This window comes from Misgurnus anguillicaudatus, chromosome 18 (genome assembly GCF_027580225.2).
Source record: "Misgurnus anguillicaudatus chromosome 18, ASM2758022v2, whole genome shotgun sequence".
Taxonomy (NCBI): Eukaryota; Metazoa; Chordata; class Actinopteri; order Cypriniformes; family Cobitidae; genus Misgurnus; species Misgurnus anguillicaudatus.
Window position 1 is genome coordinate 4,584,176 of NC_073354.2, and position 27,207 is coordinate 4,611,382.

General features: G+C 37.4%; 1 protein-coding gene and 1 long non-coding RNA gene across 3 annotated transcripts in view; both read right to left on the minus strand.

Annotated features, from left to right (window-relative positions):
• Window positions 1–27,207, minus strand: part of enpp1 (ectonucleotide pyrophosphatase/phosphodiesterase 1) — a 72,937-nt gene that overhangs the window by 25,907 nt on the left and 19,823 nt on the right. For both annotated transcript variants that reach the window (XM_073855636.1, XM_073855635.1), the window contains 8 exons: window positions 23,739–23,799; window positions 15,537–15,634; window positions 12,842–12,921; window positions 9,397–9,516; window positions 4,528–4,637; window positions 926–991; window positions 693–765; window positions 206–314 (listed from right to left, as the gene is read on the minus strand). In XM_073855636.1, coding sequence (XP_073711737.1) covers window positions 206–314; window positions 693–765; window positions 926–991; window positions 4,528–4,637; window positions 9,397–9,516; window positions 12,842–12,921; window positions 15,537–15,634; window positions 23,739–23,799 — 717 coding nt within the window. The remainder of the gene's footprint in view (window positions 1–205; window positions 315–692; window positions 766–925; window positions 992–4,527; window positions 4,638–9,396; window positions 9,517–12,841; window positions 12,922–15,536; window positions 15,635–23,738; window positions 23,800–27,207) is intronic.
• On the minus strand, window positions 6,851–8,312 carry LOC141350473 (uncharacterized). Its single transcript, XR_012358547.1, has 2 exons — window positions 8,039–8,312; window positions 6,851–7,575 (listed from the first exon to the last, which is right to left on the minus strand). It is a non-coding gene; the product is annotated as an uncharacterized lncRNA (long non-coding RNA).

Here is a 27,207-nt window from a genome sequence, read left to right on the forward strand (position 1 = left end):
ATAAAAACAATAAAATACAACACTGATTATATAGTTATGTATATTATATTGCATTTCTGTCAGGAGAGTCCCACATTGCACCTTTAACACTCCTTGTTCTCATTGAAAGCTTCTTGTTTGTAGTTAAATGAATAAAGAAAATGATTTTCCATTCATATTCACGCCCATGTGATGTTTACTGTAAATATGAAGTCTCATGACTCACCATGATCAGACAGAAGAATAAAATTCACACATTTATCCAACTGTCTCGCCTTGAGACCCTCCATCAGCAGGCCAATCATTTTGTCAACTCTCAGTAAAGCTTCAATAACCTGTAACAAAGATGACATTACCATGAATTTCACTGAAATTTCCAAGTTCAAAAGTTTTATTATGGGTCTTCAAGGACATATGGGCATTGACAGGTATGAACGGGGCGGAGCCCTTGCTATGGCTTCTCTGAATTCAAACATCGTTGAAAAAGTTTAAGATAATGGACATGTGAACAAAATACATAACCGTGTGCTAGTGATTTCAGCATATTTTAATTTGAAAAATCATACATATTGTGCCTTTCAGAGCTTTAATAATCATAACATCGTAAGAAACACTAATCTTGTAGTGTTCACTTTACCAGACACATATTCCCAAATGACACAGAAATAGAAAATTGTCATTTAAATTGAATTTGTGCTTTGATTTCAGTTTACCTGGCTGCTCATTGGTCCATAACGATGCCCAGCAGAATCCGGTTCTTCCATGTATAGGGTGTAAAAGTCCGGCCTAAAACAAAACAATTAAAATGATAAAACTGCTTATTTTATGTTGCAAAGACGTTGATAAAACTGCTTATTTTATGTTGCAAAGACGTTGAAAATACAAAACAACCCGAATAAACGGCTTCAAATGTAGTGAAAAATGAGTCACAGTTAAATGGCATTACCTCATTCCTTCAGGCAAACTCAACCATTCAAAAATTTGTGTAACCCTCCTTTCAAATGGGATGTTCCTAAACAAACAAAATCATCATGAGTTTTAGACTATAATAAATGACTGACTAGATCATTGTTCAAACATAAAGTCTTGATCAGTTTTTTAATTACCAGTTGAAAACTTAATTTAACCCCTTCAGAGCCTGCATCCACTGCAATGGACATCACATGTTTTGTGCCGACAAATCATGATTGGGACATTAGGGTACCCAGCAAATTTATCTGTCAGTGAAAGTCTAATAGACGTCTAACCATGGCCCAAGAATAGACGATGCATATTGTAAGGACAATTTCCTGAATAAAGATAGCCCCTCCCCAAAGGACACTGCATGGGGGCAAATTGAGTGCCTCTCTACGATTCACAGTAGACTTCCTACTGAGACCATTTGGTTTTCAAAGATTACACCTTAAGGCATCATATATCTGTACTCTCATTCTTTTAAAGCAAACTGTGCCACATTCTACATGCACAAAGAATCTGAAACTGATCTTATTTGTTTTTCATTGAAATATCTCATTGCAAGTGATTACAATGGTCTCATATAACAACAGAATTCAATGTTAAAGTATAAGTGAAACTTAATTCAATGTTGATAGACACCTCCCATCCTCCCACCTCCCATCTTTGATACAGCATCATGCATTTCATTTTACTTTGAGAAATCTGTAACCAGATATTCATCATTTGCCAGGTATGCAATATTCTCATTTCATTCTATTTGTTTCTTCGTATTTGAATTGGAATGTAAATTGGCTTCTGATTTATGTTTTTCCTACCTGGTTAATAAATTGTTATGTTTGATTTTATTCTGTGTGGCTCGGGTAAATGTTGACACTGCAAGTAATATCGTTGTATCCGTAGTTACCGTAAGGACTGAAATCAGGCTAGGACCGGCCCAATCCCAGTTAGATAGTGAATAATACATCAGCTGAGGTTTTGTGAGATACGAATAGCACTTAAATAGTTAGTTTAAGTGTACTTAAAAGCGTGGAGGCTACAATACGTAATTCCGTTTAGAGTAACATTTCTGATCGCTCTAAATAGGGTCAGCCTCAACCTCTGATTATTTCAATATTATTCTATTCATTACCTCTGGTTAGAAACAATTATTGTAATAATTAAGTGTCACCTCTAAGGGGACTAAATAAAATATGTTTAAAGTCGAGCACACAGAGAGCGGCTGCTTAAAGGTGCTCTAAGCGAATTCACTCGTTTTAGACCATAAAACATTTTTTGTTGCATACAGCAAACATCTCCTCACTATGTGCTTGCTGCCTGTCCGCTGATCAAACTGTAAAAAACGCGATCTCTGTAGACAGCCCAGGCTCTACAAACCGCAATAAAAACACAGTGGCCAAACCTAGCACCACGAAACAAAACAAAGTGTTCCAGACAATAAACGACAAGAAGGATTTGGGGGTGGGGGTTGGGCGCATTCATGAAAGCATGGAGGGGGAGGAGTTAGCTACGTCCGTTTGTTTGAAAACAGTTCAAACATCAACAAAAAGTGACGTCTTGCAGATTCGCTTAGAGCGCCTTTAAGCGTACAGTCCAACCTCTGGCAGCGACCAATACTGATTCGCTTATGACCGTTGACCAGTAAATTAATTATGAGGCCCGTACTAGTATCATGTGCGACTGTGAGAACCGAATAAACGAGTATAATACCAGAGCTTAATCAGAATAAACAAACATCCATCCAATCCAAATTCTGTAAGTGGTAAAAGTAATAATCAATCCGGTTTCTATTACAATATAAACTAAATCTTTATCTTTGGAGTCAGATAAGAGATAAACGAACCTAAATTACGTAACGCCAAAACGTCATTTGCAAGCGCCGGAAAAGACTGAACGCGCTAGAAATATTGCCATGCCATTGGTTACCGCCATTGGGCCAACGGATGGATGGGTGATATATTTTCACCCCTTAAAATATACATTCAGAACAAATAAAAGCAAACACTGTGAACACTAGTTGACTTTGCTTACTTGATAAAATACAGTACTTCTCCAATTTATTTTGGCAAAGACGGCATGTAACCAAACTCAAGGTTATTCAGGGTAGAAGTGCGTTACTCATAGCCAGACTATATTGGGTCAATAGCTGTCTCGGTTTTTGCTTGCTTGGTATAGAAAAAACGAGTCAGAACAGTGCCGCTCTTGTGGTCATAAGGGGCGGTCACACTTCACTTTTCATTCCATTGACTTCCATTCATGCCAATGCATCAGACCGGAAACAAAAGCTCTTGTCAAGATATTTCACTGCGTACCAAAGGTCAAGTCTGATGAACTCCGACCTTTCTCTCTATATTCGCAGTAACGTCTGAAAAAATAAAATTATTTAAAGTGTAACGTGACCTCCCCTATAATCTAGTCACTCTGCGCAGTGCCTCGTAAAGTCAAACTCCACCAAAACACCAAAAGGGAAAAATGATGTGCAAACAATACAAACTCACAACAGTGTTTGACGTTTCAGTGACGATCAAATTTAGAGAGACTAGCTTGTATGTGAATACAGACACATGCATTTATTAATCTTTGTTTATATTAGTTAATATAAGTGTTAGTTGATCATTGTCTGTTCAAGTTAGTTTAAGGATTTTACCTAATGTTTGAAGTTGAAAATGTTTTGGTTAAAGGGACAGTAAGTAGGGTTTTAAGTGTTTTATTAATCAAAATCAATATCTTTATTCATAACTATGTCCTTGTTGGTGTCAAATGACCTCTGCCAGTGATCTGACTTTTCTTTGTAAGCTCAGAATTTCTTTTCTTTATTTACATTGAACGGGTAAGTCCAAGGAGGCTTCCATATCGTTCCACCGTATTGATAAACTATAATAGCAGAGAGAGACAAAAAGCACTAGCCTACCAACACATTTCCACAATGCGTTTTCATTCAGAACAGGTGAACCAGCTGCAACGGACAAGGAGATCAGTGATTACATAGTCTCAGCCTCAGACGTCACGCCCACAAACTGTTGCAGGTCTGGCTACACGAGACTAGTGATTACATAACGGCTACCGTAGTTGCAACACGCATTTAGAAAAGCGAGGCGCTAGAGAGCACTGTTCGTATGAATGCAAAATACAATTTCACCACTAGATGGGGGTAAATCCTACTTATTGCCCCTTTAAGAATAATTACATTGTTAGTGCATAGTGCCTTATTGTATTGTATGTTAATACATAGTACCTTACTGCATAGTGTTACTAAAATATTATTAGTTAGTGCAGATTTAATTTGACCGGTGGCAGTAATGCACCAATAAGTTGGTGGACAACTGCCATTAAAACACCAACGAAGAAGATGAATATTTATGGCTGGTAAATTCTCAAAAAAAAAAAAAAAAAAAAAATGCTCAGGCCCTGCCTGTAATGAACAGCCAGACACTTTGTAATTGTGAAAATCAGGAATTTATAATGTGTGTAAACAGCTCCTCTAGAAACGTATTGAGTGTTTTTATTAAAAATCGAAAATCAATTCTTACAGATTTGTGCTTTAAAAAAGCCGCCCATGTCAATGATGAACGTTGTTTTGGTGTAAATATTCACCTGTCATACATCATCCAGAAATCTGGGTATTTTCCATTGACTTTCACATCAGATCCAGGCCAGAAGAAAGTTGCGGTTTTAAGGTTCTGGTTCATGGCTGTATTCCAAATCTAAAGACAATCAAAGGAAGAACTGCATTGAATATAACTGCATATGAGACAAAAGATGCACTGCATGAAAGATCAATGACTTGTTAAAGAGTGTTAAGGAAGTAACAGGTGTGTTATGAAACCAGCTGCTTTTTAAATTCACACCGTTAAACCACAAGTGGCTTTTACAGGAATCTCAATCTAAGAAGTCACCCCTACCAAATGCGTGCAGTCACAAAAAAAAACTCAAGCACTTATTTCTAATTTGCTGACTTTATATAGCATGTGTACCCTTGTGTAGAGTTTGTGTATTTTTTATCAAATTTTTGAGGTGGCGTGTACTGTACCTAAACTTTCACAAATTGTCAGATACTAAAAATCTAGATGTTTTCTGTATAACCATTTACAGAGGGTGCAATTAATAATTGTGGTTTAACAGAAAACAAATTCTATAAAGAGCCACAAACGTTTGCAAAATTGTATGTGAACTTTGTGAGTGACTAGCACTTCTATTGACAAACACCTCTACAAGAAAAACAGCATCGACGAGTATCACCAAGGTTTGATTCCCAGGGAATGTTAGATACTTTGGAGAAAAATGTCTTCCAACTGCAAAAATGGCATATAAATGTAAAAGGATGACATTTTTGTGACCTGAACATTTTGGCTTTTCATAAAAAAAGTTGATGTTACTGTTAAAAGGAGAAATACTGAACTACCTCTTTCTCTAAACCCAGATGAATCATTTAAGTTTCAGCAACTATGTTGTTGTTCCTTTGCAAGTAAACACTGTTGTCACTATAGGACAGTATAGGGTCAAGAAGCGTGCCAACAGTCCACAAAGGAAGTCGTTTTACGTCAACACCCAATCATCACTAGAACAACTGAACGTTACTGCCTTTCACAATTACAGGGACACTCCACTTTTTTGAAAATAGGTGATGATAACGTAACATGGCTGCAGCAGGGGCAATGATATTACGCAGTGCCTGAAAACAGTCCCCTTGGTTACTTTCAATAGCAGTGCACTATTTTCAGGCAGTGCGTAATATCATTGCGCCTCCTGCAGCCATGTTACGGCAGCAAAGTCCTTGATTATTACACCAGAATGAGAGTATAGTTTCCAGCAATATCTGCCTAGAAAATCACAAATTTTAATTTTCTGTCAGTCTTAGTACACGATGTAACTACAGAAGAGTTTTAAATAGGAAAAATATTAAAACTCTTTGGTTATTATTGAGCACGATGCTAAATGGTCTAATCAGATTCAATGGATTGTGCTAAGCTAGGGTTAGGGTTCAATTTCATCATCATGTTTTTTGAGTTGGGTGTATAAGTCAACAAATCCAACCTTATATTATTTTAATCACTGTCTTGTTACCTATATATAAATATATCAGCATTTTGAAACATGTCAACAACTCCTAGTAACTGATAGCTGGGACTGAAAACATTTTTACACAGTGGGGTTAGTTGTCACACAGTGTTACAATTAATCCTCCTCAGGTATTCACCTTATTCCGCCACGCCCCTTTTTAATTCTTCGCTCTTCCGCATTTTGTCAACCGACTTCCGCTGCTAATATGGCACAGTGTATTCGGTGGTAAGTTTGGTGGTTAGAAGATTGTTTGTAGTTCACTATAACTTTAGCGAAATAACAAATATCGCTACTGCTGTAAATGTTTTAAATTAGGAGCACGGTTAAAACTTCATACGACGCTCGGATAGTCTTATATTGTCCCATCAATCGTCTTGTCGTTAGACGATATGAAGCGGCCGCGGCAAGTAACCTATGGGACATATTACCTCGTCCTGTCATGAGTTGATGGAGCAACATTGAAAATTATTAAAAGTATGTCTACCAATATTTACACAGTGATTTCGTCTTTTTTTATAGCAAATGTGCACCTTAGCCAGTCCAATAACTATTTCGTTTTTATGTGGTACCATGATAGAATTCATTTGCAAACTTGCCAACACGTATTCCTTCAAATCAGGAGACTTAAATCCTTTTAAGTGGAATCTACAAAGCTCACATATAGTTTAGGAAATTCCTTACAGATAATATCTGATCACACTGTAAAGGTTTATATAACTGCATGGCAGGTTACATCTGATCACATAGTAAATGTTTAATATAACTGCATGACATCTGATCACATTGTAAAGGTTTAATATAAATGCACAACATCTGATCACATTGTAAAGGTTTAATATAATTGCACAACATCTGATCACATTGTAAAGGTTTAATATAAATGCACAACATCTGATCACACTGTAAATGTTTAATATCACTGCATGACATCTGATCACATATGAAGGTTTCATGTAACTTTACAACAGGTAAAGCAAGACCACCCTGCAATAAATTAAGACACAGCTTTATCGGAGTCATCAGGAGCTGATCCCAAGTGTTTTTCTGGAAGCTGTTGGTGTATGTACTGGTAAAGTGCTTGGCGACTGTGTAATGGATGCAATATCAACCCTGTGTAAAGCTGAACCAAAGATGGTTGTTTCTCAGTAGAGATTTGTACATTTGTGCCAGCTCAACACATTGAAGCAGTTTCTCAGACAGGGTTTACAGGATTAGGATTTAATTATATTAGGACATTTTAGTTTTTACAAACAAACCCTCTAAAAAAACAAGACTGGTGCGCATCTTGTGACAAAACAATGGCACTCATATATGTTGAGGTATGTCAGTAAAAGGTGTTTTTAAATTATTGTAGCTCAAATATGCATTTTAGCTTGGGACCAGGATAAGCCCTGTCCGGGAAACCGCACCATTGTTTTCCCATATCAGATGTAGGTTGCTTCAGGTTGAGTTGTGATTTTAAAGTGTAGTTGTGGTCAGAGACGGATGGATCCTCCCATTGTGTTTCTGCATCACAGTTTAGGAACATGTTGATTGTATCATCCTCACAGTTGTCCACTGCATCACTACACATCAATGCATCTGTGAAAACAATATAACCATAAACAGTTTTATGTTAGTATTTAAAATAAACTTGCATCATGAGAATTAATATATAAATGACACCCATACTTAAACAGAACAGTGTGTAAGAGAGAGATGCATTAAAAAGAGACAGTAACATTATACACACAACCTTTAACTTCAGTGTTAAATAATACGTTGTTTAATAGGTCATTATCAATATCTGAATGAGAAATGAACTGACATTCTAGCATCTGAAATCTCAGTAACTTGTAGGAATCGCGTGGGCTACTGTAAGAATGCAATGTACTATAATATCTCGTTGTACTATCGTAAATATAAAAATATAGGTGGACAATTAAAACCATTCAAATAGTTGCATTTTATAAACTAACGTTACTGATCTTAAGTGTATTTGTAGAACGGACTTCACAAATCTAACTTTAGGCGAACGAGCACAAAGTTAGCTAAGATAGCTTACCTGAAACTGGCCACCTTTTCAACACCCGGCGTGGTTTAAAGTTACCGGAACATCGTAGTCGAACCATTACTTGGGATAAGGGTGTTCCTCAGTTGGCTTAAAATTGGTAAGAAAGAAACATAAAGGCGCTCGGGTGAGCTTTTTAAGCTTTAACGCGTCGCCTTCAGTCACTGCCTCAGCTGCTCATCGTCTATGCGGCCGGAAGAACGTTGACAAAATGAGCGAAATGGCGCCGCCCTTGTTGTCGTGAAAAATAAGGTGAATATAATGATAATAAAATGAAAACAATGTAAATACTATTCATCAAAATGATAACTGTTAATACAATATCAGAGGAAATAACTCACAATTATCATTGAAAAAAATCTATTTACATGCATTGATGCATAACACGAGGAAGGTTAGAGATACATCCAGTGCTTCATCCCTTTCTAACTCAGACTGTGTTTTTATGAGTTTTGGTAAAAGAAGAATGCATATAGACAGTCATGAAAGAAAACAATCACCACACATTATCAATTTATGAGAACTGTTTTGTTTTGAACCCACTGGGCTGAAAGCACTCATCCTACAGGTGTTACAAACAAAGTCCATTCAGGGAAGTCGCGCCAGATGGCGGTCATGTTTGCAGTGCCTTAGGGCAGTTACTGCAGTCATGCAATACTAAAGTCCTATTCTTGAATAGAGATTGACAGGCTGTTGTTGTTGTCATATTAAAATGGCCAACTTTACAGTAGAAAATAATATGTTTACAGCCTGGTACAAAAATTGTTTTTGGTCTGTAAAGTTTGCTCTTCATGACAACTATGAGGGGGGTGAATTTTTTTGTAACTCATACGTTTAAATTATTTTAAGTTTTAAACTTCTGCATGATTAAGGGCGTGGCTACTTGAGTGACGGTTGAACAGCCACTGCTGTCACTAGAGTCAAGCTAGACGGGCGTGGTTTCAGCAACCAGCCACCTCAGCTTCAACCACATCCCACCTTTTTACCCATTTACGGATATCCGCCCGATGACGCGTGGCCAAGATGACGACGACAGGCACCGCCTATTTTAAACTTCAAAATGGTCTTCAGAAACCTATGGGTGACATCACGGACACTACGTCCATCTTTTTTTACAGTCTATGGTACCACCAGACCTGGTGATACCTATATATATATATATATATATATATATACACATCCACAGTGTACATTTAACACTGCCGATCTTTCTGTGTTTTTTTTCCACAGATTTTTACATATTTTAGATGTGATATTTAGCCATCAGGCCTTATTACTTTTATTGATCTTAAATGCTCTCTTAACTTAAAGTTTGTGCATATTTTGGGATTTATATATAACAGTATACTCACTGGTTCACCCTGGTACCATGAGGGATGAAATTTCTCTTCTGCTCTTAAACTAAAAGAGGCATTGCGAGTGACATCATACATCTTGTTGTCCACAATTCCATGAGATTCTGGATACAGACCCTGAGAAAGAACAACACATTATATTATTTCAGTTTAAGTCAACTCAACATAATATTTTAAGTGTTGGCTTGTGAAAAGTTGACATCATTTATATAATCAAGTCGAAATTGTTTCACTTATTTTTAAAGTAACACAAAAATATATGTTGATTTGACAAAAATGCTGCATATTTTTTACAGTGCATGAATACAACTTAAACATTAAAGCAGCAGAACGGCTCTAGATGTTTCTTTAGCTGAACTTGTTGATCGTGACACAAGCAACTCCTATTCAAATCCACACTAACTAGCAAAACTGTGTGACTTGAAAGTTGGTATGGATGAAAGTGTCTCCACAATGTGTAAATGTACAGTAGCTCAGGGGTCTCCAACCTTTATACACCACGGACCAGTTTCAGCTTTAAAAAAATTGCGGACCGAGGGGGTGAGGTTGGAGGGGGTTCGCAGAGTTGCTGTTTGAACAAAGGAGGAATATCTTCCTTTGCAAAATGTATAATGTTTTAAACTGAAGTAAAGATCAAAATACCATGCATTAGGAAAATTAATAACTGCGTTATTTATAGTCATGTAAAACCAGTTTTTTTTTACTTTCAATTGTTTGACAAGTTTGCCTGGCCATTTAGTCTTAAGGCTTGCTGTTCTCGAAGGTAACTCAAACCTTAGGTCAGGGTCGAGCCCCAAGTTCAAGTAACAAAACAAGTAAAAAAAGGAGCAGTGAAGGAGGAGATGAGAAGGGGGATGAGGGATGGCAGCAGAATTGCGGCTGGGCGCAGTGGCACAGAGATTCCCGTTTACCATGATTTAATGATGATTGACATAAGACTAAATGTTTAGGTTCCTTTCAAACCTACATTAAAAGTGTACCTGTTAAAATATGGTTACTGCATTAAAAGAGTTTATTTTGATTATGGTGCCACGATCGCTGGATAAATCTGAAGCCTGCCATTACTTTTCAGATGTCACAGTGTTAAATGTCTGAAAATATTGACATGATTTTCCAGCTACATTTGCAAATGATTCATGAAGTCATACTTCTGCAACTATTTGATTGATTGTGAAGTACTTTATTTGAAGTCGACTCTTAAAGGACAAAACACCTTATTAAGCTATTATGTAGCTATTATACAGATTTTTTCAGGACGTTCTTATGACCCGGTGGCAACTAGTCCATGACTTGGTAGTGGGTTGCGACCCTGGCTGTTTACACTTGGCATTAACATGTGTTTTCGTCGATCGGATCACAAGTGGACGACATTAATGCCAGGTGTAAACGGTGTTCAAAACGTTTTGAGCTCGTCCACTTTCGACCACTTTCAACCACATCCAGAGGTGGTCGAAACCACTTTCGATCGGATCGCTTTGGAGTTGCGGAACGCACATGTGGTTGAATGCGTTCGAACAGCCACACGCGACCGCCTTCTCTCCGCCCATTTATCTAATCTGAGGTATTAACACAAGTTTTACGTCTTTTTTTTTTACTTCTGGCGTGAACATTCGGTGAACAGTGCTATTTTTAGCCTTTCATTGATAAAACCAAGCGGCTGATCTCCGTAGTTTCGTTTTGAAAGCGTGTGAAAGTTGCGCGATCCTATTTCATCAATTGCGCTGAAAATTCAAAGAAAGCTCTTACATACTCATGTACAAAATACTGTGCAGCATGTTTACTTGCTAAACAAGCAGTGCACTCCGACATATTATTAGTTTGCGTCCATTTAAACTCATAATTACTCCCGCTCGGGTTTGAATGACAGCAGAGAGACTCGCCCACCGTCTCACAGACCACCCCCTCATAGTATTCAGCACAGAAGCGGTCGAAAGTGGACAAAAGAGACGGATTTAAATACCAGGTGTAAACGTAATGTGTCTCTCTCGTCCACTTGTGATCCGATCGATGAAAACACATCTTAAATACCAAGTGTAAACAGCCCCCCTGTGGTTGGTGACCTCTGCTTTAAACTATCATAGTTTTGCAAAAAAATAGAAAAAAGATGTACTTTTAACCACAACTTCTCGTCTTGCACTAATCATGTGACGCGCCAGCTAGACCTTTCCAAGTGATTACGTAATACATAAAGGTCCATCTGGCACGTCACATGACATATGCGAAACTACCGCTCCAACTGTTTACAAGTGTAGAGAAAGAGGACCGCTCAGATGTTGTTGGATGTGGAATGATACTAATGAATGTCTTTGTGTCAGTTTATTGTTTAAAATGGTCCGCAAGTGTGCGTTTCACATATGTAACGCGGGACCTTTCTACATGATTGCATAATACGCTATTTTTTGGCGAAAATGACGAATGTTTTGCTAGACAAGACCCTTATGATTCGGTTGGGATCATTTAGAGCCCTTTGAAGCTGCATTGAAACTATAAACTGTTGAGGTCCACTAAAGTTCACTATAAGGAGAAAAGTCCTGGAATGTCTTTCTCAAAAAAATTAACGAACAAAAAAAGACATAAACAACTTGGATGACATGAGGGTGAGTAAATTATACAGATTTTTTTTTTTTTTTAAAGTGGAGTAGTCCTTAAACTAAATAAATAAGTTATTTAATGAAAAGCATATTTACTATGTGTTTGTTTGTGCTGTTTCAGGAGAAAATGCATTATCCCCACAAATAATCTGCAATTCAACCATTCTGTGTCTTAATGTGCTGAGACAGTGCTGTGTCATCAGTATTTTAATTAAGTCATTGTCACATCACATTTCTGTGCTTATAAGAGATTATCATTTTTTGCTAAATCTACAGTACTTGTGCAATTGACACTGTGTTATTACAGCCCACAGAAAACAATAAAGGACTTTAATAAAAAGAGATGTTTGATTACATTGCTATTGATCACAGCAGCTATTCAATTCCTGGAAATGAGCATTATAGTGTATATCCAAACACACAGCAGCCACTTCCTTTAGTGAATTGGGTGCTTAAACAATGCATACAGCAAATGTAAATAAACGCTGTAAATGTAAGCACAGCATTTAAGCCAACCCTATTTAAGGAGAACTGCTATTCATCTCACAGCAAGTGTGTGGTTTCTAAATGTAAAAAAAAATCAACTAAATAATACAAAATAAACAATAATACATAAATAATCAAGTGTCTCCTTTCCCGATTCAAAACAGTAAGAATATTATAATGATAAAAATAAGTACATAAAGTAATATACAATTTTACGTTATAAATATAGATGGTGATGAAGAGACAACAATTATGGTTTGCAGCTATCAATAAATGCAGGATTATGTATCTTCATGACATGTTGATATGTTTAGGTAGCTTATTGCTGTGTAGCAATAATGGATATATTTCTACCTGTCACTTACTGTCACAATAGTGTAATGGTTTGGAAAGGTCTTGGTAGGATAAGCAGGTCGCATATATGGTGGAGAGGTCCCACATTTCTCTGGAGAAAGAAGATTAGATTATTTCAAGATGACAATATTTTACTGTAAAACAAGTTTTTGAATGATGGTTTCAAATGAGCAGAATAAGGTTATAGGAATAGTTCACACCAAATTCACTTAATTAAGTTCCCATGGAAAGTTACCTCCCCTTTGCAGCCCTACACGCATATGATGACTAGTCACGAAGTTTGCAATGTTTTTGGTTGTAACAAAACTATATACACATAGGATAGCTTCAGGGTGAGTAAAATACAGGTTAATGTTGAAGACAGGTGAATTATTTCTTTAACATTACTGAGTGAGTCTTTGACATTGTGTCCTACAACATACTGTAGCTACTGTTAAGACATTCATATTAGCCTATGTACAGCAAAATTAACGAGAACAAATTAATATACAATAAAATAAGTGTAAACATTACTAGCCCTTCTGCATTTCAACTAAAAGGAAATGTCTGGGAGTCCTAAGCTGGGTTTCCATTAATGATTTGCATAAAACTTTAGTGTTATTTTCTAAATGTCGAAAATAATGTTATGGGTTGATTAATTCCGCGATAATTCATTCCAAAAACCATAGTGATGACTGTGTTCGATTTTATAAGGCTCTGCGCGGATCGACATGCGGATGACATCAAAATACAGCGAGAGCGACTCGAAAGCATACAGAGCAGTCGACTCCCGAGTGCCTCTAGTGGTATTTTGATGTAATTCGCTTGATGTAAGTCGAACACACCTCTTCTGTCCTGTCCTACAACCAAACATACTGTACCATTTTAAAAGAATGATCAAGTGACTTTAATGCACATGTACAATTTTTCATTACAGTTGTGCAATATAATCCTTTTTCGAATTGCTTGAGCGTAAAAACTTTTTTGCAATATAAGGGAGTTTCCATTAGGTCTACTTTAAATTCGCTATTTTAATTTGCGCAATTCCAAGGGTAATGGAAGTGCAGCTATAGATGTGTCTACGTCTAGAATGACACTAGCTGGGGTTCCATCACACTCATTTTAAAGTATCGCAAGAAACGAGTGACGGAAATTCAAATTTCGAAAGAAAATCCCTTATTTCGCGAAAAAATTTACTCCCCCCCTTGAGGGGTATTTTGACTTTTAAAAAGGGACAATAAATGCAAATAATGGGAGATGGGAAGCATTTGCTAAATAAATTCTGACGTAGCGAACACAAAACCCATGTGACTGATGATCGTCTAGCTCAGTGGTCTCAAACTCCCGGCCCGCGAGCCATTTGCAGCCCTCCCTCCCCCTCTAGATTCGTTTGATAATTGATGTAAACGTTTAAAGGCGTGTCTAAAAACGCATGTTAACCGTGAGTCAAGGGGCTTCTTTGTTTTTTCAAAAGCACTTGAGAAGTTGCTACACAACCATGAGCCGCCCTCTCCGTGAATCGGAATGCATGATCGGAATTCTCATCTGCACCTCGCGTCAATCATATCATTGTCACCATGCGGTCAGCTAATTTGGTCTGGATTTTGGGGCTGTAACTCGGGGTTACTCAGTAGTTAGAGCTGCGGTGGGGTTCGTTAGTTCAAGTCACAGCTTCCACTGGCGACACCTCATAAGGAGTGTGAGTGGGAGATATAATGCAACACATATTAAACTACAGATGAGGAAAAAGTCAAAGGAAAGATGAGGATAAATGCGCAAAAGATAAAAGTAGCCTATGTATGCAGATCACTCATCTCAATATGAGTGTATAATGAATTATATCTAATATAGCATTATGTGGTTTGCTATGCAGTTACATAGAGCAGTAATATTAATTTGTACAGAGATGGAAGTCAATACTGTGACTTAAAAAATCCAAAATAAATCAAAACTGTAAAAATGTAGACTATAATAGTTCATAAATGTATTCAGGAATTTAATATGTTCATTTATTAAATGCGAGGTTTTCAAAAAGTTATTTCAGATACGGTTAAGAAAAGATTTACTAACGGTTATAAAAGAATGTATAACAAAGATTGAAAGAACCGTTTATATTTTTTTAAGTATTAATATATTTTAAATAATAGAATTTAAAGGCAGTACATATACACAAATATTGTGGTTTTATGTTAAAATAACTTGCTGTTGGTGCCTGTATTTCAAAAATTCTGCATTCCTTCTTCTGTGCACAGTATTTAGTTTGGCAATTACGAGCTATTTTCTAAGCTCGCCTTGTTTTATTTACTTTATTCACCACCGTTGTTCACTCAAACAACATGATGGAAATGCACCTAATTCACCTAATTGTTTTTATGTTTTACAAATTTTGAAAAGATCCGCTTCATGTTTTGATGGAAACCCAGATTCTTTCTTGTTCTTTAAAAGAGTCATTTGAGAAGCGAAAACCATTACATTACTGACTGCAACCCAATGGAATTTCCTGAAGAAATCTGAGCTGTATGATTTCTAGGACAACGTTACTTTAAGACCAACCAATAACAAGGTCTGTGGTAAACTGTTTCACTCTATTTTTAGTCCTTATTTATTTAAAAACAGGCTAAAACTGACCACAGAACAGGGAGTGTTACAATTTAGTCTGTGTATGAACAGGCAGAATCATTTACTTAGCTGACAGAGTTTAGATGGTTGTGAGTCAATGTGACGTACTGAGTTTGCTGATGACGGGCAGTAAACCGCTGTAAGCGTCCAAGTATCCCGCCCTGAATCCATCCAGAGACACCAGGATCAGAGGTGGTTTGGAAAATCTAGGGAAAAAAGAGCAGTGTTTTTAACTTATAAAAACTTCCCATTTTAGTTACTCATACATGGCTAAAAAAATCAACGAGAGACTTGTGCTCTGTTTTGCCCATACAGTAGCTGTCTGTCATGACGCATGCCAAATCTAACATTTATTTACTTTGGAAATGCTTTACACATTTGAGATAAATAAACAAAAACATAAACCGGGAAGATAAACATTTTTAGGTATCTGCTGTATTTTACAATACTAAAGAAGTATTACACTGAAATACACTATAATTTAATTTACATAAAAATGTTTGTCAAATGCATAAATGAAATGTACCCTGATAAAATCGATCATTTGAGATCTATTTTTTCTTTATGCTTTGATCATAATGTATTTTACTGGTTTCATCGTAATGATTTAACAGATATAGACAATAGAAAATGTTTTACATGGCACACTGTCCCTTTCTTTAATTTGTTTTTGTGTTTAATGTGTTCTTGCTTTGTAATGGCATCGCTATAAAGTAAATTCAGCATTTTCTTTCTCTTTCCACGCTCCTAAGAGACTCATTGAATCAGCCATCTAAAGCATTCACATCAACAGTCTTCACATGAGCTTTTAGAAACACATTTGCTTAATGTATCGTCAGACTATAAAAAAAATCAACCGTAATGAATTCAGTAACAAAAACAACTATAGGCCAAATGTAATGCACGGCCGCTCAGTAATGTGCAATTTTCTTGGACATTATATTCTCATGTTTTAAATTATTTGCAGAATGATGCCCCCCAACCCATAATGTTTGCTTAATTATAATGTTTGTTGCATTGCTATAATAATCATAAATTTAACAAGGGAGCAAAAAGTTTTCAAAGGTCACAGCGTAAGGGCTCACTTGGTTGTCAAGTCATGTTTATGTCACTGAAAAGCAACATACCTGTAACCTATGGCACATTTACATTTAGCTCAGTGGTTCTCACCCTACACCCCCCCCCAAACAATTCATGGCATAAAAGAAATCAAATTTAGAATTTGAATTAAACAAAACATGCAATTATTCAATGTTAGTAGACTTATTTTTCTGAGGTTTAAATGCACAGAATTTATTAAAAAAGTCATAAAACTCGGGCCCCCTGGCACCATCTAACACCCCCAAAGGGAGTTTGAGAACTCCATAAGCTAATGGAAAAGACAACATTGACCACGCAGTCCATTTACTCAGAGTACGGCATAAACACATACTCATGTGTAAAGTTCTTTATTTAAGCATGAAAATAAACGAAGGTCTTAGGCCCTGTGTTCACCAAAGCTTTCAAACGTGACTGAAACTGCAGGCGAATGCCGACGGTGGGAGTTTAGCAGCATTTCTTCAGCTGAGCACTTTAGTTGCTATGATACTCTGTTTTGTTTATCAGTCGTTGTACGATGTGCTGGTTGGTGGGTGTGGTATTTGCCCCGCCCCTCCTCCACTGTGATTGGATAAAAGGGGTGAAGTGACATTGACAACCTCAACGTTTCACAAACAGTTGAACATTTTTTTAACTCTCAGCGCAGTCCTGGCTGTAGAGGGGGCATGGGAAATTTTTAAGGTGGCTTACAGGGTTTCCCACAGAAAATGTGTTAGTTAAGGTGGTAGGGTTGGGCGAGTGGGCGGGGCAGAGGGCGTGCCAATCAAAGGGGCGGGGCGTATGCGTCATGATGAAAATTTAAATATTTTTATTTAAACACTCAAATAAAACTTAATTTTGAAGAAACAATGACAAAAAAAATGAACACATACTAGATTATTAATTAATTAAATGTTTTTACCTCTAACAGGAATAGCTGCGTAATGAAGTGAAACTAAAGGGTTAATAAACACAAACTAAAGAAGATGTTGTAGAACGTCTGGCGAACGATGATAGATGGCGAAAATTTTAAAAACTGATTATTTCTCACTATTAATGACATTATCTTAAAGGAGTGTAACTACTGTAGCATGTAAATAATGCACATAAATAACGTGAGCAAGAGCGCTCAACAATTATATCGAATCAACAGACACGTGAAACCCTAGCAGGTTGCTCAAACAACAAAATCACCAGCTAACTTACTTTCAATTTGCAAGAACTATAGACTAATACAATAACAGGCTTAAAGAACCCCAAAACATAAGTCCACGTACAGTTCTCACGGACATGTGTTTTATCAACTGGCTATCCTCCAGACATGACAGACCACGTCTTTATCTCATTTTGGCCGTGTGGCGAGCGTGCATGCTCTTGATGTGAAGCGCGTCCGCACTATTCTCAGAGATGTTTAATCAACTAGCTAGTTATCCTCCAGACAGTGATGGTCCGGACCACGTCTTTCTAATTTCGGCCGTGTGAGGCGCGTCCCCGCTCACGGTGTGAAGATTCCAGAAACAGGAATCGTAATTGTAACTGATAAAAAAAATCCAGAATCGAACAGCCCTAAATACAATAAAGTTTCAATTAGTTATCTTATTGAAAGTTTAATTAGTTCAATTATTTTTTGTAAAGCCTAGTTTTAAAACCTGGCCATAAATACCAAAAATAAAACTGAGGGCACATCTAAGAAGGCAATTCCCCCTTTTGCCGCCTAATGGTGCAGGGTCTGTCTCTGCACTTGTTGAAAAATCTCTTCGGGGATCATGCCCTTGGACCACCTTAATTTGCATTAGGCCCCCCATGTTTATAAAGTCTGGTTTCGCCCATGGTAAAGTGTGGCGCTTCCAATAGAAACTATTGAAAACATACGCCGACCGGGGTTCACGCAGGGCCTTAGGATTTTGATAGTTCATATTCTGCACTGCTTTATATAATCTTTGCAGAACAAAATCTGATTTCAATTGCCTTCTAACAGTATATCATGCTATATTGTTGTGTTTACCTAACTATGAAATGGCCTATCCGGTTGTTAAATTTGACGTCATGCACCGCTTCCAGGTCCAACCGCTCACAGATGTCACAGAAAAATAACAAATCATGGCTATTATACACTCGTATCATAATGAAAAACTACCAAAAACACCCGATCCTAATATTTATCTTCATAACAAAATCCGAGATGATCAGATATTAGATTTATGGACGTTGATTTTTTATGAATTATTAATATATTGCTGTCTTTGATCCTGGGAGCCTGAGACTGCAGTTTACATGTTTTTATACCACGGGTCTGTTGAATGCTGCATTCTGATTGGCTGAGAAATGTTCTATGGGTGTTGATTATTTTTCTGTAAACCGCACACCTATCTTTTCAAATGTCTTAAAACTAGGCACCAGAGCAATGTTTGTGGTAACCGTGGTATAAGCGGAATAATTGACTCCGGTCCTTTGAATTATTTGAAAATAATGCACACCTGCGGTGTAACGGCACGACGCGATTACCACCTTGGTGTGCATTATTTTCTTATAATTCAATGGCCTGTCGTCAATTATTCCTTACATATACACGAGTTTATAAAATTTTCGCTTAAATGCTTAAGTGCTATGAATAAATAGTGCTCATAAACAGCTGTTTAAATGTGGTGGCTGGAAACGGTATTCCTAACGTCATGACTTAACAAGCGGATGAGGTTTTCCCCAAACTTAAGTCCTAGCCAGTCGAGTGCATGCTGACAAAAGAAACAACTGAAAACATTGAATCATTTAAGCTGTTATGTTGCTAAGACACTGTAACTTGCAAAACAGCATTGTTTTCATAAGTGGTCTCTTGTGGACCCCACCATTTTTTGCACTACATTTCAGATTAACTTCAAATGGAAACAAACATTCTTTTATCCCAAAAGTGCCAGACACGCAATATGTTGCGAAAACCCACAAAAACTCATTAACTGTAGACGGGGTTGCAAATCCCAACTACATTGGGATGGGGTGGATTGTGTGTTTATATAAACAATAACTGGTGCACAAACACTGCTATCATTGGCAGTCATTGTTCTTCAGATCTGGAACGGTTGGCGGTTAAATGGTTAACAGTTAGCGGCCCTTTTATCTGCCTCTGGAGATGTCTATTGTTGTTGTTATTGCTGTGTACATTCCACCAGACGCGAAAGCTAAAGCAGCACTCGGCCACATGTTAACAGCTATAAACAAGCAACAATATACTTATCCAGACGGGGTATTTATTGTGGCTGGTGATTTTAATCATGTAAACTTGAAGACTGTGCTTCCAAAGTTTGAACAACATGTTCCACCAGAGGAAGAATATGTTAGACTGTGTTTATTCTAACATCCCCAAAGCCTTTTGAGCATCCCCCCTTCCAAATTTTGGACAGTCTGATCATACTGCCCCATCATTAAGAATCAGAAAACTGTAATAAAAACTGTAAAAACTTGGTCGGAGGAAGCATCCTTGCAGCTGCAAGAGCACGACTGGAGTCAGTTCTCAACTCAGGACCTAGATGAATACACATCTACTGTGCCTTTTTATATCAGATGCTGTGTGGAAAGTGTAACCATCAACAAACGCATCCGTGTCTACCCAAACAGGAAGCCATGAATGACCAAGCAGGTCCAACTTCTACTGAGAGATCGTTATGCAGCTTTAAATCTAGTAATAAAGAACTGTACAGTGCTTCCAGGCACAACCTCAAGAAAGATAAAATCTGCCAAAGCTGCGTACAAGGAGAAGATTGAGGAGCACTTTACTTCTAGAGATATGACACACATGTGGTAAAGTGGTCCATAAACACTGTTGCTCTGGTCAAAAAAGCCCAACAGAGACTTTACTTCCTCAGAACTCTGAAGAAGGCCCATTTTTCTGCCAGAGTGTTGAAGTCCTTCTACCATTGTGCGGTAGAAAGCATAATAACTTACTGTATTACAGTCTGGTATGGAAATTGTTCAACAGCTGAAAGAGCCGCATTACAGAGGGTCATAAAAACATCACAAAAGATCATTGGACTTTCACTGCCCCCCCTTGAGGAGATCTACAGGCTTCGCTGTTGCAAAAGAGCATCTACTATCATTAAGGACAGCACTCATCCCTCTTGTGATCTGTTTGCATTACTACCGTCTGGAAGACGCTACAGAGCTCTAAAGACTCTTACTTTCAGATTTAGAAATAGTTTTTATCCAACTTTATCCAGCCATTTTTTTACGTAATTCTCTTTCCCGTGTCCCTATCCTCCCACAGCTGCTATAAAAATTCAGAACGAGCATGTATGTAATATGTATTTTTTATGGATGCACCGACTTTTATCACCGAAAAACAGAACAGAAACCGCGATCTGCACGTGCTTGTCTGTAGCAACATGTCTGCGTTGTGGATGTATTTAACCGCAAAAAGGCGCTAAAGTGAGCAGCTTTCTGTACGCACAGAGAAACATGCATTGTGTCGGGTCCAGACGTGATCATCACAGTATTCCCTTCAAAGATCAGGGCTGCGTTCCCCGAAACCTTCTTAGCTCTACGTCGTTCTTAAGTTGTACCTTAAGCTGTACCTTATCGTTAATACGTGTTTCCCGAAACGTTCTTAGTTACGTATCACTTCTGTAAGTCGTTCGTTCGGAAGGTTGGTCTGGAGCACTCTTAGCTATACCTTATCCCACTTGACTCCGCTAGGGGCCATGACTGTGATAAAAGCTTGTGTATATTGCAGTCTATATAACTAAATATCTGTTAAAAAAAAGTTGAAGTACACTCCGTGTTAAATTAGGCATTTTTTATTTAAAGAATAAAACATTCACATAATTAGTCATTATTACACTGATGGTTGTTAGATTTTTAATATTTTTTCCAAAGGAACATCAGCTTCAAACTAGTATTACAGGCTAAAGAAACTATTAAAAAAACATTTTGGGTGAAGGAGTTGGTGAAACTATGGCAGGCAGCTATACAGCGAATCTTACTTAGTGCATTTCAAATCCGTTAAATCTTAAGTTTACCGGCTATTTTAGCCGCAATAAAACAAATCAGGTAAAATCGCATGCCACGGGAGCACATTCATCACAAAATCATAATTGTTGATTTTCCTAAATATTATTATTGATGTTAGGTCGACTTTGCATCGAAGTTTTGCCACATTCTTTATAAACATTCAAAAGAAACTGCTCCACTTGAATATTGCTTGTATAAGGTCAACAAATTTCAACATTAAAACTAATCAAAGCTAAAATCTAAAGCAATCATAATATATATTTATATATCACATATTTTATGTTATAAAGTATTTAAGATAAACAGACAGGCGCGGCTCCAGAAATGCGTCCATTAAGCATTATCCGCATTGTAAACCGCTTGCGCATCCACTGTCCAAGCACATAAACGCGTGAACTAATGAACAACAATTTGTTTTTATATATTTTAGGTGTAATGCCAAGCCAGGTGACTTGCACGACCCACCTTATTCCCCTGTGCAACGCATTTATTGGGAAATTATCCTTTAAAGTGAAGGAATAATGGATGCATTGGAGCAGTTTATGCATTATACTTTTGGAGATGAAGTTGCGAGTTTTGCACGGGTTTGATATAAAATAAAATATACAAGGTTTATATTTAGTTGTTTGCAATTTGAAATATTTCAGATATTCCTAATAAATTTAACTTGAGCTATTTCTGAAATGTTTCTTTAATAAATAACACCGCTCTCTCATAACGCCGCGAAGTACCTATTACATAAAGTGAACAATTGATTGTCGAGCAATCGATATCAACCTATTCAGCACCATCGCCATGGACAGCACCTGGTAACGTCGTACGTAAGAAAGTATACCTTAAGAAACCCGCTAAGGTACAGTTCGGGAAACACGCCTAGAAAAGGTAAACCTGTAGTTAAGGTTTAACTTAAGAGTCTTCGTAGCGCGCTAAGAGAGGACATTGTCGGGAAACGCAGCCCAGAACTCTTGATGTGTAAACTTTAGAGATAGTCGCACTGTGTCTCATACTGTAGTTCATTAACAAACATTTGGCAAATAAAGCAATGAAAAACAACATAACGTTTTTATGTGGAGCGACTGTATATGATGCGCTGTCTGGGATTCGCCCTCCTGTGAGTGGGCGCGTTTAAGTGCCCTCAATAGTGCACACACGAGAGATGCGTTTCAAAAAAACAAGCAAACATAAAATCTTTCTGTTATTGACAGGGCACATATAAACAAAATGATCTCCACAGTATTCTTTTTCTAATAAAAACATTTGTTTATGTCTTAAGTGTATATAGGAGTTATTCGATCTACATCACCAATGTTCGCGGCGGCCATGTTGTTGACATAAAAACCACGACAACTGTCAGTCTGTCACTTGACAAGCGATGCAGTATTATCCATGGTATTATCGATGTAATTTTTTTTAAACAGCGCAATGGTGTGTGGTGTAATACACAGCTGTTCTAACAACAGCAATTAGAACCCCGGAATTAGTTTTTTTGTTGTTTGCAAATAAGCCCTAAAGATTACAGTCAGAAAGCAGTCTGTGCTTATTTGGTCTTAAAGAGACAGTAACCTCAATTAACCTACTTAAGTCTGTGTCATTAATGTTAATCACACAACCTAAGACAAAGAGAAAATCACTTCTGTAGCTCTAAAAAATAATGATATATTTAATTTATACAATAAAGACAGTGTTATGACTCATTTAATTCGATTTCTGTACCTAATGCTAATTTCAGACCTTATATGTACAACTTTGTTATTTTTTATAAATGTTTGCAATTTCTTTATTTGTTATTAGATTTTTCCCACCCCCTTTTTGCTGATCTGAAAAATAATCCGATCAGTGCCTCAAAAACTGTAATGTGATCCGAACCGTGAGTTTTGTGATCCGTCACACCCCTAGTAAAGTTAGTACACAGTGATAGCCATAAATGCAATTGTACTAATAATTGGCATGATAATTTATTTCGGTGTTTCAGTTTCAGTTTTCGGGCTTGTTTTCCTTTTTTTGTCGGTTTTCGGTTTCGGCCAAGAATTTTCATTTTGGTGCATCGCTAGTATTTTTATTGTTTTTTTAAATAATTTCGAATGTAGATAATACGGATGAATACAGTTTGTCTTTTTCTATGAGAGATGTCAAATTTCGTTGTATACAATGCAATGACAATAAAGGTAAAACTAAACAAATTGTTGTGTTACAGAGCTGGCAGAGTTTCATTTATAAACATAAAAGTTCTGTTACCCTGCAGGGCACTGTGGAGTTCGGATGTCCTCACAGTCCTCGACAAGCCACGTTTTTTCACCTGCAAGAACAAAAACAGGAAGAGAAAGACTGTAATATGAAACACTGGCCAGGTGTATTTGTTAATTATTGAATCTTTTGCGAGGTTTGTACCAACTGAATAGTCAGAAAAGAGAAATGAAAGCGTGATGAGGAACAGTCTTAATTTAGAGAGGGAGGAATGAAGAATCACAACATCACAAAAAGCAATCATGAATAAAAACCAGACAACAAGAAAACTACTGGACCTTCAATACACCTATAGACAAATCACAAATAAGATTATATATTTTATATATTTTGTATATTCATAAAGTGTGCTTTTGTTTTATTCAATGCGTTACTATCAGTTGACACTAATAGCAAAGTAAATCAGTGTTAGTATTGTGAAGTATTAACTGTTCGCAAATTGCGCTTTAAAAATAAGTTTTTAAGGCTCTTGTTGGTGAACATTGAATATATTTTTTCCTCTTTATATATTTAAAATCAAATAAGATTTGTCAAAAGTAATCTAAAACGTAGTCAAATTACGTTGCACGTTGCAGCCATTGGAGTGGGCCGCAGCCTATATTATTTAAGCTATGGTAGCCATATTAAATTAAGCTATAAAAGCTTCAACATGTGTCCTGATTTATGAAAGTGCCATTTCTGAGCAAGCCAATGTATTGAACGCCTTTGTGCTGACTTTCTAGTCTTATTATGTAAACATCTGGATCAGAGAACAAAGTCCAGGAAGCACGTTTATCCGGTCAGTGACTTGCTGCACTTACAGACACAATATCCCGATGATCCAGCAGATAAGAAGTGTGGCTTTAAGATATGACATTTAATTCGTCGTCCATTTGTTGGTAAATGTACATGTTTATTAAGTTTCTTCTCGTCACGTTTCTACCCCTAATGCAATATTTGCAGGTTGCTAGGTTGAGGTCACAAAGGGGTTAAAATTTGTATGATGTGTTGATTGTGTGAGTAAAATGTGTTTCCCAAAAGATCTGGTGACCTCATTATATAAGGTATGGGCCACACACATTACGGGAGTTTCCTGGGAGAAATAACAAAACGAGAGGGGACGGGAGTCGGGAGATGAGTGTGAAACACGGAAGACTCCTGGGAAAAACGGGAGTGTTGACATGTATGTTTTTTAGTAAGGGATAATGCACAGTCAGACGGTTGTTACTGCAAGGTGATCAAGTCTTTTATCAACCTGATAGGGGTTGTGTAAACAACAGTATGGATGTACATTATCCCATTTACTACAGTCCTGCTTGCCATATGAGTAACCAATGGACCCTTTTCACACTTCTGCATACTCCAAACAGACATTGTTTTAGTTGGGTAAACCCAATTTTATCCGTTGCTGAGCTGTATGTGTTTTTGCAGTCCCTAAAGATTTGCCAACATTTACATTTGGAGACGTTGGATTGGTCAGTTGTGATACTCTGATGTCTGTTATCCCCTGATAACAACCACTAAAAATGGTAACACCCTGCTCATCTGAGTCATCTTGACCGTTACTGCTTAAATGTTTATTTTTCACTTCACTGTCTCTTTTCTCATGCCAGCAAAAGCAAAATACCAAACTGCTGCCAAGATATTTGAAATCTCATTAAGATGTTAGCAATAGGAAATGAGATAAAGCATATTTGGTGTGCAGTCCGAGGGGAGGGCTCAGAGCTCGAATTTTTCAGAGAGTAAGGTGAATGGGTGAAGGAGGGATTCTGCAAAAGGGAAAAGAGGTGAGGAACGCTATTTATAGACACCTCTTCATGCTGATTGGTTGGATTACATGACCATGCTCCTCCCAAACTTAGTGAAATAAACTTCATTTAATGGACCTTTTTACATTCCTGCATTCACGAAATGGAAGTCGTCATAAGCCATATTTCCATCACCACGATTTTATGTGCATTTTGAAGTATTGCATCGAAAATGCCAAATTTCGAATAAAAATCTTTTAATTCGCTAAAATGCTTTTATGCGCGCTTGAGGTGGTTTTTGACTTATGCGAAAAAGCGATAAAGCAAATAATGGGAGATTATAAATAAAATTCTGACATAGCGAACATTAAACCCACAGTACTGAGTGTCTAGCTGTTTCCGCTAAAGTTATCTTTACCATATATGGGGCTCGACGTCATCTTAGGGGGTCACACACCGGAAGCACAGCTCACCACCGCGCCGTTCTAAAAAAATCGAAAACACATTGTTTTCTATGAGTATATGGACACCGGCGCCCAGCTTTGACTCAGGAAGTTGCTCAAATCCCTTTCGCGCCACTCACATAGTTTAACATTAAATAACATCATATGTGTCCCAAATCATTAACGGTTAATATTGGCTGCTAATGTATATTTTGCATTTTGAAGTAGACGCTATCTGACGAAGCTCGCGCTATTTATTGTGCACTTCCGGTTTACTATACCTCCGAGTTGTCCTAGACGCGACTCGACGCGGAGCTGAGCTGCGCGTCCGGTTTGCAACCCCCTTTAAATGCCCTTGCAGCTAGTGCCTGCATCAAAAATTCTGCATTTCTTCTTCTTTGCACAGCCTTTAGTTTGACAATTAAAAGATGCACTGCTAATAAATTAATAACATGCCATGCACCTAATTCGGATTTGTTTTGTTTTTTTGCGACTTCTGAAAAGATTCCCTTCACATTTGGATGGAAACCCAGCTATAGTTGTGTAAACGCATATGGCCACTGCTAAGAAGATTTACGGACCTTAACGTTTGGAGACATTGATCAGTTGTCCAAATGAATTCATCAATTGGTAAAACAAAACAGGCAATAAGTTATTTTTAGATGGTTATCTGCACAAATATGTAAGATGAGGTAAGATGACAAGCTGTATTGCTGTTGCAATAGCTAGCTGTAAGCTAACTCATTTGGGTTTTTTATGGCATAGGGCCCTATCATACACCCAGTGCAATGAGACACCCAACGTAGTTATAATTTTCACGTCCAGCAATAGCAAATGCAATTGCACCCATCTATTCCCCCATGGGCGTGCCTGTCTGAAAATGTGGTGTGTTCAGGCGCATTGTTGGCGTGTTGCTATTTTGAGGCAACTGAAAACAACTGCGTTACTGGTCTAAAGTCACTGCTGCAGTTTTTATTTATTTTAAAGGCCACGACGTTAATATATGTTCAAATATTACTTTGTGTACATAAAGATAAAAATCCTTACATGTCATGATCTATTTGCAGTAATGAGGATTGAAATTGGTTTCCTCTCTGGAGAAGCATTCAGATTTTCTCATGCAAATTCCACCATATAACTAGCTTTTAAAGAGAATGAGAGATGAGACTTTGATTGGTTTATTGTATGCCCAAAACACAACCAAGATTCATTACGAGAATAGGTACCCATACTCGAAATGTAACTTCTGCATTAACCCATCCCAGTGAGTAATGAACACTCATGAAAACA